Below are 14,532 nucleotides of genomic sequence, written 5' to 3'. Positions count from 1 at the left end.
TTTGTAAGGGTACCTATAAAAATAAATTCCAACGAATAAAAAAGTTGTAATAACATTAAATACTCAATGATTTTTTAGAACTTCCTGAAAATAACCCACTGCATTTTGTAATTTATGTACACATTTCCACCAATCATTACGTGTACTACATAAGTAATAGGCAATTTGTAAGTTTAGTGCTACGTAAAATGTTTTGATTACTCGCAAACGACAATTTTATTGAGTCGTTAATTATTAACATTCGAGTGGTTCATTTGTTAAATTCAGATGCAAAAAGTTAACGTTTAAGCACTTGTATAACGTACTAGTGTTAACTGCCTATTACGTGCGTCTAATAAGCTGTCAAAATTATAAAATAATATATACGGGAAAGGAACTAGGGAATACGTTGATTTAATTTGAAATAAAACGAATATTAGAAATGTAATAATAATTTAATACAGTTTATGAATCAAAATATACAAATAAAATTCTTCAATGAGACTACAAACCCGAATTCAGTACAAATTCTAAAAACGTGATTTTTATATACGATATTATATTAAAGTTCCGTTTTGAATTTATTAAACTACATACAATAAATAAGTTAGCGATAAAAATTGTATAAGGATATCAAATATTTCAAATTATGTACAAAACTAAAAACGATCGAAATTATACTATATCACAGTCACTAGAGAAAGATGAAACCTATGTATTGACTACATTACGTTATATGGCAGTCTATGAGAAACACGTTCACGATACTACTACAACCCTTATACAGCCAACTCCGACACCGCTTTAAACTTTATAATTTTAATATATATTTTATAAATCATTTAAATAAGACTAGAAACTATTTTCGTATTTCGAACCGCTAGAAAAAACTAGTAAAATAATATTTTTAAGCAAGCCTCAACTTTCGTAGCGGTGTGACAATCCCCTATTCTAATATTTCAACAACCTTTTTTTACATTGTATATGTACATTTTCCTTAAAGTTAGTATTGCTTTTTTACCGTCTAATGATATCTTTTGAATATAAACTACACTAACTACGGTACGTATGACCTGAGCAACCGGATGCGCCAGAATTACTAGCGAATGCGTGCATTTCTCTGTATGGAGACTCTCTGGAACAAAATTAAAAAAAAAAATAACTTTACTTGCCACTTATAAAATAAGCTGGTGTAATCATAAAGGCCTCGTATTACCTTTCATAAGGAGGAGGAGGGAGAATATCGCATAAATTCATTCTACAATTCTGTTCGCCTCGTCTGCCTTGACTGGAATGTTTCGATTCTTGAGTCATTTGCCTGAATGTATTTTCTCTAGCCAGCCATTGCCATTGCGGATAATCATATTCGACATCAGCAATAGCTGTCCACTCTTTATTTTCACCATGATGGCTGGACGATCGTGACTGAGCAGTTTTACAGGATGGACACTCGTCCATGGACATATCCTGCATATCGTCTACATCATTACCACATTTCGTCATTTCACTGTAGTCTTTCGTTAGAGTTGAACTACTGCTTCGACAACACGTTGAACATTCTTCATTTGAATATTGGTTACTTTCGGCGAATGACCTAACCATACTGTTATCGTATGACTCTGGACTCACGGCGCATTTTAGACATAAATCTTCTGCATCTGTATGATCCTGCAACTATTTTCGAATTTTAAGTTTAGATTTAATTTCTGGTTACGTTTTTAATACAGCTTTAAATTAAAATACCGTATTATACCTGATAATTTAATTCAGTATAGATGGCACTTGACGCGTATGGTTCAGGAGGATGTCGCCTGTTATCTTCGTGTGACATCATATTAATGGCACTGGTATGTTGTGGAAGACTGTATTCAGCTTCCATAGCCATTGTTCCTATTGTATGTCCGCCTAAAGTATTGTTCATATTGTATATTTTTACATAAACATAACATGAAGTACATTTTTTTTAATATTTTAAATCTTATATTGTGCTGAGTCAGTAGGATGAGTAGAGTTTACAAATTTTTAATTATCACATTTATTTTATAATATGAATGTATACGTACATATAAAAATGAAACCTGAACTTTTGTATATTTTAATGCGTTAATCTTAAGCACTACCAGACCCATGAGTGAAATTCTATTCAACATAGCCTATGTAACGGGTAAGTTAAGGCTATAAAACATAATCGTATGACTCTAAACGAAGCAGTTGCCACAAACTTATGTGAACTGATAAGTCAACATGGATAAGACGAAAAAAAAGTGTCTATTATTATTTATTAGTACTTACTATGCAATAAACTTTGATGGCAGTTCAAAATTTCTATTCGGGGTTCATTGGATCCTTCATACAAAGGCCTTTCTCGAAGCCACACCGCTTCTTTACCCAGTAAACACTGAGTGTTTGTTATTGGTGTACCTATATACAATAACAATGATAAAAAATAATAGATAAAACAAGATTACTAAATAAAAAGTGAATAACTTACCCGCACTATTGTGGCTTTTCCGTTGCTTAGATTGTTTTCGCCGTAAGTAAACAATTATAACTGAACTTAATATTATTATAGTTAACAAACATAAACTTAACACGAGTAGCCACGTTTCTTGGAATATCGACAATATTGCCTTATCTGTTGCTGGCTCCGTTCTGTAAAACGCATCAGATCTTTAAACCATTTCGCAAATTAAATAAATGAAAAAGTTTATCTTTTCCAATATCAACCAGCTATCAACTATACGGGTATTAACTATACGTGTGTAGCGATTTATATGTAACTGCTAAATACATACTGCACATAATGTCGCTGTGAGTGCGTAGGTAACATATGTATGTGGGCGGGCGTACTAAACGGCCCATGCCCGCGACGCGTAACGGCAGCCGCTCGGGCACTATATCTACCACCTGCTCGTAATGAACTAGCCGCTGCCGCCCTTGTTCGCGCTCCGAGCGACATTTGTCCTACCACCCGACCACTGTTACCACCACCTACTCGTACTTCAATCTGTACAACATCAATAGAACATTACAACATGAAAATACAATTTAGCGATACATAAAAATACATATTTGGACAGCATAAACGTACCAAATAACCGGAAAGTTCACCATTCCATGCGTGTACTGGTGGAGGATCCCAACGTATCCAAGCTGATGTAGCATTAATAACTCCGGCGGATACATTCATAGGTGGCGCGGATGGGACTAAAAAGAAAAGACTATGTAATCATTTATGACGACTATAAATAAACTCGCGCTCGTTAGTCATGGCTTACCGTCTTCCTCTGTAAAACCGCTCTTCATATTGGACGGCTTGCCTAGTAGCAATTTGTAAAATGGCATCAAAAATATATTGTATTGTGCATATGGCATCAACCCTGTTAACAAATGACTTGACGAACCACTATTGTGAACTGTGGTCATCGTGAAATTGTCGTATTTCGTTAATTCCATAAAACTTTCTAAAGTGTTATTTGACTGTTCATAATTTTGTACATCTAAAATATATTGTCGATTAAGTGACGTTCCGTTGAACCATATTTTTACACCTTCTAAATATTCGTTGTAATCAGTTAAGACCTAAAAATTAATAAATAATAATTATAAATGATTACTTCCACTATATTTATTTTGTATTTATTGATAAATTTTAAAAACACATTTAAAATTAATTTTTTTGCAAGTTAACTTACATCCCAAACAATTTTTAATGTTGTTGATGATATTCCTTCAACACGTCTTAAAGCCAAAACATCTTGTTGGAGGTATCGACGTGCTTGAACTAATTCGTACTGTGTCATCGGAGGATGATTCTGGGGTTTATTTAATTCTGGATGAGGAGATGACGTTTCGGAGTTACCATTAAAGGAATTTGCTTCTCTCCTCAAAACCTACAATAAAAATGTTTTACTGGTATACTCAGTTCAGATTATTATTATTATTATTATTTTGTTAATATACCTGCAAAGTAGCAGTGTGTAAAGCACTGCCTGCCGCACTAATAGCCACACAAGTCAATCTCCCGGCGTGTTGTGTGAGTACACGATCCAAATATAGCGATCCTGTACCATGAACTGAATTAGGAAAAACCAATTCCTGAAAGACAGTATATAATTTTAACAACCAATCATCAAAAAAATATTCCACATTTTTGTTTTTTATCTTACCTGAGACCCTTCCATTGTCCAGAATACAAACGGTTTCGGTGTTCCATCAGCTTCACATGGAAATGAGACAGATTCTCCTTCCCACGCCGTTTGATCTGAAGGAACTCGTGTGAAATGTGGCAAAACTAAAATTAGAATAAAATTGAAAACAGAACAATTGAAATTGAATTGAAACACTGACAGAAATAATAAAAAGCTTACTAACAATGAACTGTCAACGTTGCAGCAGCAACACTAAACCCAGCCTGACTCTCCGCTCTACAAGTGTAAGTACCGCCATCTGATGCCATTACCCGATCAATTCGTAAGGAACCACGACGTATAATTGCATATGGTGATAATAATCCTTTATCTCTTGACCATGTAACAGAAACGTCTGATTCGGGAGATGCCTAAAATGAAATAAAAATTTAATATAATGAGGTCGATAAAGGCTAATCGCATTCTAATAAACATTAATGTAACTTACTTGGCAGTGAAACTCAATGTTCTGACCAATTAGTGCCGTTATGTTATTAGGTTTCACGAGAAAATGCGGTCTGCGTAATACGAGTAAAGTTGCAGGACGCGATTGTCTTTCTCCTGCCACATTAGACGCAAGACATCTATAAACGCCGCTATCTGAAGGAAGACTTTCTAAAATTTTAAGGTTACCGCCATCTATAATCGTTATTCTGAAAGTACGTAATTTGTGAATTAAATTATATTTTTCCTTGTAACCAATTTATCATAATATCATTATTATTTTTTACCTTCCATTAACTTCCACGTCTAAGCTATGACCATCTTTAGTCCAATGTACTGAAGGGTCAGGAATTCCTCTCGGAGAAGAGCACTCGAGGAGCGCTGGTTCACCACTAGCTACTTTAACATCCTTTGGTTCATTTCTAAAGTCTTCTCTCAGTACTGCAAAATGTTTTGGATTATTTTTCCATACACTAAAAATTATGCATTTTCACGTATCCAGCGTTTCATTTGTATTATAATAACACTAACTTTTGTCCAAGGAGTCGGAGGTCATTAAAACTTATACTTAGAATTTGAGACTAATAGAGATTTCAGTGTTTTAAAATGTCCCCCGGGCGCTTTTAGTAGACGGGCACATTTAGCGCAGTCTAAGTTGCACAATCTCACGTTTCTTTTGCGCATATTAATATTTTAAAGTAACTAAACTGCGACTTGATTAGTACCAAAGACGTCTTAAGCATTATCATACATTTCGACATCATGTAATGCTTGATTTATCTTAATATGAGCTTCAACTATTACTTTGGTAATAAAACATCATTGAAAAGTAAAAATAAAATACTAAAAATACTATTTGTACAATTTTATTATGTGTAATTTTGGATCCATCAGGTTAGTAAGTTTAATACAAAATTTATTAAATTATGTATCAAAATGTAAAAAGAGATCGTTGCCAAAATTTGAAAGTAATACCAGTACTTTTTTTAGTTTTGAGTAACTAGTTACAAAACCTAATTAATTATAAATGATAATTGCAAATTACTAAATCACTATGATAAACTATTAAAAAAAAATAATGTATTCTAAATATAATAAATGATATTATGAAATGAAAGTTAACTCATTTATCATTTACTATGTTATTACTTTCTTGTTATGCCATTAAATAAACCCATAAATATTCTCAATATTTGTTAAAAAGGTAACAAAAGAAACATACCAGCAATGGTGAGTGTAGCATTCTTGCTAACGGCCTCGCCGACTGTGTTATGCGCGACGCACCAATACACGCCTTCATCGCTCTCCTTCTTGGTACGCATAACCCTAAATATCATAAAATAAGACAACAATATAGTACAGACAACACTTAAACAAATATTATTATAATCTGAAATCTGAGACAGAAAGAAGACATACAATTTAATTTTTTTACTTTTACTGAGATAACTATAAGTTAACTATTCCCTAAATGTACAATAATGTAATGTTGACATTAAAATTTGACTAGCCTGTTGGCGCAATTTGTAGTGCTTTCTGTTCCGTGGGTTACGGGTTCGATTCCCGCCTGAATCTGGGTGTAATATAATATATATATGTTTAATAATAAATAATAAATAAATATTTACACAATACACACACGGTCGTCTGTTCCTAAAGTAAGCAACTTAATGCTTGTGTTATAGGTACAGCCGACTGGTATATAGCTACATATTTTTTTTTGATAAACATACTTATAAATAATACATATATAAATATATACATAAATATTTATATTACACCCAGACTCGGGGTGGGAATCGAACCCACGACCCTCGGAGCAGAAAGCAGGGTCACTACAAACTGCGCCAACGGGCTAGTCAAAATTATATTATACAATATTTATTTATATATGTATTATTAATAAGTAAATTTTTCGGAAAAAATGTAGCTATCCCAGTCGGCTGTTGCCTATAACACAAGTATTAAGTTGCTTACTTTAGGAACAGACGACAGTGTGTGTATTGTGTATATATTAAAAAAAGGAATGTATAATATAAGTAGCTTATTCCTGTTCATTAATTCTCCAAACTAAAATATACTAATACATAACAATGTTGTTTATCAGTGGAATAGCCCATTAGGACATCTGTAATGAGCCCTTATGTTTAACTGTATTGTCGACTATATAAATATGCAAACATAATTATTACACAGTTACAGTATAATTGTTATACTCTGTCTATAGTTTATTATTTTGCGTTCAATTGGTTAAGACAATTAATGAATCTTTACTAAATGTGGATTATAAGAAACATTAGTAGTTAAATCTAGGCCTTTTTAAAAATGTCTTTGTGACAGCTTGTAAATAGCCAACGGCTGGACAAGGGCCGCTACTCCTAAAAAAAAATCCTGTCACGCAACGTTGCGATAGTCTAGATTGACAAACACACATTAATCAAATACTCAGTTGTTTAATTCTTGTCACGATGTTTCCTTTACTGTAGAAAACGAGATGAACATTAAAAATTTTAGCATTTGGATATTCAGCATTGCTAATCCAATGTTAACCTTTCTGTAAAAATCATCACATATTCTTAAATCTACCTAAACTAGAATACATTCCCACAACGTTATTAATAGAATCTATTTAGCAAACAAAAATTACAAACAATTTACTAATCAATTATAGGAACTGATAACTATAATATAATACTGTAATAATATATAACGCACAGTACTTTGACTACATATGAACTAAATCAACCTCTGTTTGTCAAACAAAGGAAATACAAACATTATCCTTCACATATTTGCTCTCGCGAGGAAAATCCGAGGCACGATCCTGATTCTATATGTATTATGTAAACCTGTCAAATCGATTACAGAAACGAAGCAGTGTGGGGTGAATTATCAATTTATTTATGACTGAAGAAAATACATATGCATATTTGTTTGCTAGGACGCCCCATTAAATAACAAAAAATATTGAGGAATATACTTTATTCTATTAGTCTTACTAGTTTTAAGAGTAAACAGTGAAAGTTTAAGAAACTATAACAAAAAATATTGTATATCAGCTAACTTATCTTTCTATTCTATTCATTATATTTCATAAGTAATTATATCTTACCTAAGAAATAAAAGTCCATCTTCCAGTAATACCCTATGTGGATGGTCCGTAGGGGCAAGCGGTGACCCGTCTTTGTACCACTGGATCGTTGGCTTCGGTTTACCTTCAGCCACACACCGTAAGGTAGCAGGTTCACTTCTTCCGACTATTGTATCCGCCGGGTGCTCTTTTATCCGAGGCGCCCGGCTTTGGGCTTTATTTTTGGAAAATTAATTATATAGTAAATATACTGGTCAATTACAAAAATAAAAACATTATGAACATGAATATGTACTAAATATAAAAAAAAGTACTAATAGATTCTTAATTTTTTTAATTATTTAAAAATATTACAATAAAATAATACTTAACTCCTAGATAATGTTATCAATATAAGCAATTTTCAGGAAGAAGTAAATATAGAAAATACACAATATTCGTTATTTCAAAGCTACAGATAGCATATCTATGCAAAGAAAATGTATTAATGTCCTAATTTTAGAAGCGAGATTAACTGTTATTATTATTTTGAAAAAAGCAGTTATTTATATTATACGTGAGATTTTCAATCAAAATTGAGTATTAATCTCTGATTTTTAATTACAATGACAAATATTACGTAAACTAAACTTTAAAAATAGTGATCAAAAACCATCACAACATAAAAAGTTATTTTATTGCAGCGTGCAACGCTTTGTATTGCCAACTTTATCAGTAAATACCATTTTTGTTTTTAAATAATTGGTCCAAAGAACACGAGTATGTTTTTTTACAAACCTTTTGTAACATGAACAGTGAACAAAAGATGCAAAAGCAAAACGGACTTGAACTGGTTCCATGCACGTTTATCTGTTTTAATTACCCCCGCGACCATACTGACACTACTTATTATCACCACTTCGCACTTCACACATAGTCACTTAACACTGCACACTAACCAAACATTTGGAAAATTGACCAATTTAAATTTCTAATTCGGAACTAAAAACTTTTTTTTTATATATAAACAAAATTGGCAGTTTACGCGCACATTGCGATGTATTCAGAGTCCAAAGTGACACACCCACCCCGTCTCACGTTCGAAAGGTTACTGTCCCCCACTCTCGATGTCATTTCGCGCCGACTCAGTAACGCTTTTGCAAAGTTGAGCTTTATGGGGATCATCAGATAAGTGTGAGTAAACATGCTCTCGTTTTGTAAATTATGATTGATCAATTAAATTCTCTTAACGCTTGAATGTTGAGATTTACCGTGAAATTTAAAATTTCGAATTTATTGAAGTACAACGATTTTTCGTTTGTCAGCATCGAAAAACAAAAATATTGTTTTACAGAGCCTAAAAGTATGTAATACTTAAATTTTCTAATTTAATGTACGATTTAGTAAGATAAGATGTTAATACAAATTAACATGCGTCACTTATTGGTATTACAAAGCCAATTAAAGATAAAAGTAAATGAAACAAACTTCCTAAAGAGGCCAATATCTGCTGAAATCTTTAGATCCCCACGTGTTTAGTAAATTGCGTTCTTAGACGATGCGAGTCACGTATTTAGTAATTTCACCGTTCTTTGATTTCGTTTTGAGATTGGGTATTTGCTGATAGGCAATTTAAATTCAATACTAACTTTTCACACAATATCACGGAGAATTTAGAAAAAAGATATTTTTTTTATAACTTAATTTCTATAAATGTATATGGAATTCAGGGTCTAAAAAAACATATTATATCAAACCTTAAGTTAGACTTAACATATTTTTGTAGTCCTTACTTAGTTTTACATTTTATTCCCCTGTATAGACAACAGCTAATTACAATTTTATTTTATGTACGAGTTAATATTATAAATGATGTAAAGTGAGTATCGATTTTTGTTACACCTAATTATTCGTCAAAATCACTTACCGGTTTTTTTACTATTCTAGTGGGGCAACTAACAGATTATGTAAAAGCTTCTATCGATTGACTGATTCAGCCTGTACGTACGTAGGGACATACGATCGGTATCAGAAATCTATGATAACAACTAGGACCAACAGCTATGTTACTTGGTCATAGGGAGACCGATAAAGAAAAGTACAGACCTTTAGACCGGAAACAAATATTTATACGAGTAAATATCCGCGTGTCGATCGCTCTGGTGTAATGGTGCATATGTCGTGTCGGAGGCGCCTAAACACCGACGATTGATTCCCGCTCGGAGTGGATATTTGTGTTTATACAAATATTTATCTTCTGTCTGGTTGTCAGTCCTTGTGGGTCTCCCCGCCGTACCTCGGAGAGCACGCTAAGCCGTTGGTCCCAGTTGCTATCATGTACACCTGATAGCGATCGTTACTCATAGTAGGGAATATATCCGCTAACCCGCATTGGAGCAGCGTGGTGGATTAAGCTCTGATCCTTCTCCTACACGGGAAAAGAGGCCTATGCCCAGTAGTGGGATATTACAGGCTGTAGCGTAGCGTAGCGTAAATACCAAAAAATAGCAAAGTTTTTATCTGTACCTAAGTAGGTAATGCTGTTATTGTATCCGAACAAAAAATAAACATTTTTGATATGATATTAAAAATTGTTTAAAAAATAAACAGTTGCACACGCACTAAAAGTTGTAAAATTTGTGACAGTTAATGTATGAAAAATCAATGCAAATCTAATCTGCATTGGAGCAGCGTGGTTGATTAAGCTCTGATCTTCTCCTACATCGGGAAAGAGGCCTATGCCTAGCAGTGGGATATTACAGGCTGAAGCATACGAGTATTTACTCTCCTAATGAGAATCGAATCCGCGGCCGCCTACGTTTAAGCGCCTATTCTCAACATTACACTAGAGCGGCTGTCAACTGTCTTTCTAAGTGTTACTAAGATCTGTGTTGCACTGTTAGTATGATCCAGACAGAGATATAGTGACATAAATTTCCTATTTAAATTGTAAATTTGGTTTCCATTTTGATTTACCTATATCAATACCTTTGCAAACAATTTTTGAAAGTAATGAACTTAAAGAAGCGATTAAGTCAAGATTTTATTAAACTTGTGTTTTAAAGTATAATTCGACACCAGCAATTTATACTAAGCTAACTCTTAAAAATGAACTTTACAATAGAGACTTATAAAAGGGAAAAACGTGATATCTTTTATATTAATTAAGAAACTTATTTGAAATTTGGTATCTTTAATAGTTAATTTATTCATTGGAATTTCACAATTTTTTTTATTACATATAAAAACACATTTTATCAAGTTCGCATTAAAAAACAAACTTATCGAAAAATCGAATTGGCGTAGTATAAATTGTTGGTGTCGAATTATTTTAGAGCTATCTCCACTCCTAGATACTTTATCTAGATAAAGCTGCACCAGACTTATCTCGCCACATTAAGTTACAATGTCAAAACTTACACGCAGATTGTTAGAAACATATAAAATAATTTCAGTTAAAATTTCATTATATGTTTGTTTTATGTTAACTATTCTTCTTTCGCTGTTTTATTTCTTCTGTGTGCTTTGAGATTTTCTATTTGAATAGAATTTAAATTTATCCCTTCATATATACTCAGTAATAATTAATTTATACATACACTATTTGATTTTTTAAGTAGGTACATATGTAAAATTTATTTCATTGTGAAACATCAAAACATTGCTTGTAGGTATTATAATAGTACAAAAATAATAGTAGAATAATCATCAAAGCAAATAGAAATAACAAATTGAAACAACCAATTCCTGAATCCTTATCTGACGATTTTCTTATATTCGTTTTATGTATCAATTTTACCTTGTATACATTCGAGTCACGCGTGCTGATACCTAACCTTTCCGTAGTGTATGATCAAGATTAAAGGATGGGCAAGTATTCTAAACTACATATTTCTTTATCGATAGTATCAATCTAAGTCCGTCTGGGTAAATATTACCCATTTATCTGTCTCCGAATATCCTTGAAATTTTTCGCTGATTTAAAAATTAAGTCTCAAAAGTTTGCCAACTTTAAAAGACATATTGAATGTACCATAGCTATAACAATTTTTTTTAAAGATTGATGCACCTCACACCTGGCTGATAAGACTATTTGACGTATTTGTATCCAGTAGATAAAAGTTTTTACTATATTAATCTTTCTCACCAAAAGGATTCACATTTTATCTTAATTGTTTATATTGGCAACCTATGAATGCATAAGTTATAGTTTCTTAAAGTAGCAGTAGGTATAGTATTTACAAAACCTATCACTATTTTATGTGCCAGATAAAAATTTTCAACAACAGTTAAATTAACTTATTATAGCTTATTAGAATAATATTTACAAATAATGTATTTAGTAATACACATTTTGAAAATTTCGTATTCAAAAATATTAACGAAGTATAGAAAATGTTTGCGGCAAAAATTTCATTAGTCGTGTGAGGTTGGTTAGGAAGTGCCAATTGGTACCCAGTAGTATGCTAGTCACGTCTGTGACAAGCTGTTTTCCAGGCCTGTGCAAATTGGCTCAGTCATTAGCAAAAACAATATTAACTCACGAAAGCCGCACCCATGCTCAATAATAAAGCAAGTAATATGCCATTGTATATACATAAATAACTTCTATGATTTAATTCTTAGTTTATTTAATAACTTTCACTGTGTCAATTTCAAAAGAAAGCAAAACTAATATTCTGTACATAATTCCAAAATCACTTTCGTGTCATCGCTTATATCACTTTACATATCAATATTTTTATGTTAGGTAAAGTACTAGAAAAACTAGTTAAGAATTTAGAGTATTGTATTCCGGAAAAGTTGCCATAAAATTAGAAAGTTATGGTAAAAAATAACCTAATTTAGATTTTAAATTACATTTATATTAACATACCTTCCCAAAGATCCATGTCAGTCACTTCCAGATAATGTGTCCGTTAAATACCTAAATGAATTTATTAATATACACATATTTTTAAACTGCTTCGTGTTCATGTTTATAAATAAATTAATGATGAGATCTTATACATATATATAATGAAATTGATATATTTCTCTACACTTGTGCTGTTGTAAGCAATTAGCAAGGAATTTATAAACAACAGATGCACTGGTCACACAACCTAGCACATCGTTCGATACCAACCCTCACTCATTCTATTACTCGAGTCATTCTGACGTGTATAAAAACGACCGGTGCAATCGTGGCTAAAGCAGTCTTGACTCTGTCTTGGCACGGTGAAGTTGTTGTAACCTGCTAGTAGCTTAACCTAGACTCTTTCAATAATAATTAATTTACGTAAACGAATGAATTGTTATATATTTCGATGTATCATTTGGCTAGGCAGGGCGGGCAACTCGAGCAGTGAAGGTGAGCGTTGATGCGCAATTCAAAGGGTGCTTTCTTACAAGTCCTGAGAACTGCAATGAGTTTCTCCCTCTGCCACACAATGGACCCGGCATCGAATTCTAAGAATTTCGTCTCCCCCTCGTTAACTAATAACTATATTGTTTTTTCCTTACATTGTAATTATTCGGTGTGACCTTCCTACATATTTATATACCTATATAAACATATATACGAAACTAATACTATAAACTTATATACCGACAGTGATAATACGCGTGTCCATTTAATTTGTCTTATCGTATCTTGTACATTCCCAAAATGAATCTCTCGTCCGTCTACGTAATTAACCTATCAGTTTGAGACAAAGGAGAATTCCCTTATTAACTTCACACTGTTGAAATATTCATGAACGTGTTCCGTATACTCTAGTGTGGGATGAGAGCTATTCAATCAGGCGGATACCTGTCCCCTTTATAGAAAAAGATACCTAGTAATAAAACGTATTAGTTGATTATTTTCTTTGCAATTTAATATATACGTAAAACATATAAATGTTATTATAGGAACTAAATATAATTTCAGTGAAAAAAAAAACGTTGCAATGAAGACTTATAGCGTAGAAGTTAAAAATATGTAAGAACACAATTTTTTTGACAGTAACAGTACTTTCAATAATATTAAAATACGGAATCGTAATCTACACACATTTTTAGATACCTTTATTTATTTTCGATTTAGAAATTAAAAATATTTTACATGTCATCAGTACTTTTTTTATTAAGAATAAATAATACTGAACAATTTTTAATAAACGCAAAATTCAAAAAGCAATCTTAAATAAACTCCGCCGTATTCATATCCAACGCCGCAATAAATACAAGGAAACACTAAAGCACGATATAAAATGCAAGTTTATTTCTGCATCAGATACTTTGCTACTGTATGCGAGGCACGTTCCAGTCGGACTTGTGTCAGGTGAGCCTTCCTACGATACAGATCACCGGCACGTGCGGCGTGCGCCTGAATGATAAGGTATCTCAGACCTATGGACTTATATCGTTGGGTAACTTATATTTGGGGATGTAAAATATCCGTATATAGTATTTATTAGTTATCATCGTAAATAAATCATTTTGGATTGATAATAAATAAGTATATATTATAAATGTATAAAAATTAAGTTTATCTGATGTCAAATAATATAATACAGATATCTTTTAACATATACATACGGTCGTGTTTTCCTAAGATAAGCAACTTAATACCTGCGTTATAGGTAATAGCCGAATGATATAGTTATATTGTTTTTCGAAATATATATCTATAAACAGTACATATATTACACGCAAACTCAGGGCAGCGGCTAACATCTAGCCCTCAACCCCTAGAGCAAAAGCACAATGAAAATGACGATACAACATATTTTACTTAAAGCATTGTGTGTATACAGATATTGTAATAAAACAATAAATTTGCAACTTTACGAGCTTAATTATGCTTTAATTATAATTGTAACA

General features: G+C 32.4%; 1 protein-coding gene and 1 long non-coding RNA gene across 2 annotated transcripts; one reads left to right on the top strand and one right to left on the bottom strand.

Annotated features, from left to right (window-relative positions):
• Window positions 1–415: 415 nt before the first annotated feature.
• LOC123657711 (netrin receptor DCC-like) lies at window positions 416–8,578 on the bottom strand. Its single transcript, XM_045593229.1, has 17 exons — window positions 8,482–8,578; window positions 7,726–7,918; window positions 5,836–5,939; window positions 4,901–5,054; window positions 4,618–4,822; window positions 4,354–4,540; window positions 4,149–4,273; window positions 3,943–4,077; window positions 3,675–3,872; window positions 3,258–3,561; window positions 3,071–3,186; window positions 2,775–2,986; window positions 2,471–2,631; window positions 2,272–2,400; window positions 1,733–1,884; window positions 1,196–1,647; window positions 416–1,114 (listed from the first exon to the last, which is right to left on the bottom strand). Exons 1-17 carry the CDS (start codon window positions 8,576–8,578, stop codon window positions 1,033–1,035), a joined length of 3,006 nt encoding a protein of 1,001 aa, XP_045449185.1. The 3' UTR covers window positions 416–1,032.
• Window positions 8,579–12,876: 4,298 nt separating this feature from the next.
• On the top strand, window positions 12,877–13,970 carry LOC123657889. Its single transcript, XR_006743796.1, has 3 exons — window positions 12,877–12,925; window positions 13,010–13,036; window positions 13,943–13,970. It is a non-coding gene; the product is annotated as an uncharacterized LOC123657889 (long non-coding RNA).
• The last annotated feature ends 562 nt before the right edge of the window (window positions 13,971–14,532 follow it).

This window comes from Melitaea cinxia, chromosome 11 (assembly GCF_905220565.1).
Source record: "Melitaea cinxia chromosome 11, ilMelCinx1.1, whole genome shotgun sequence".
Taxonomy (NCBI): Eukaryota; Metazoa; Arthropoda; class Insecta; order Lepidoptera; family Nymphalidae; genus Melitaea; species Melitaea cinxia.
The sequence above is the reverse complement of the archived record's forward strand: the minus strand, read 5'-3'. Positions and strand labels throughout refer to the sequence as shown.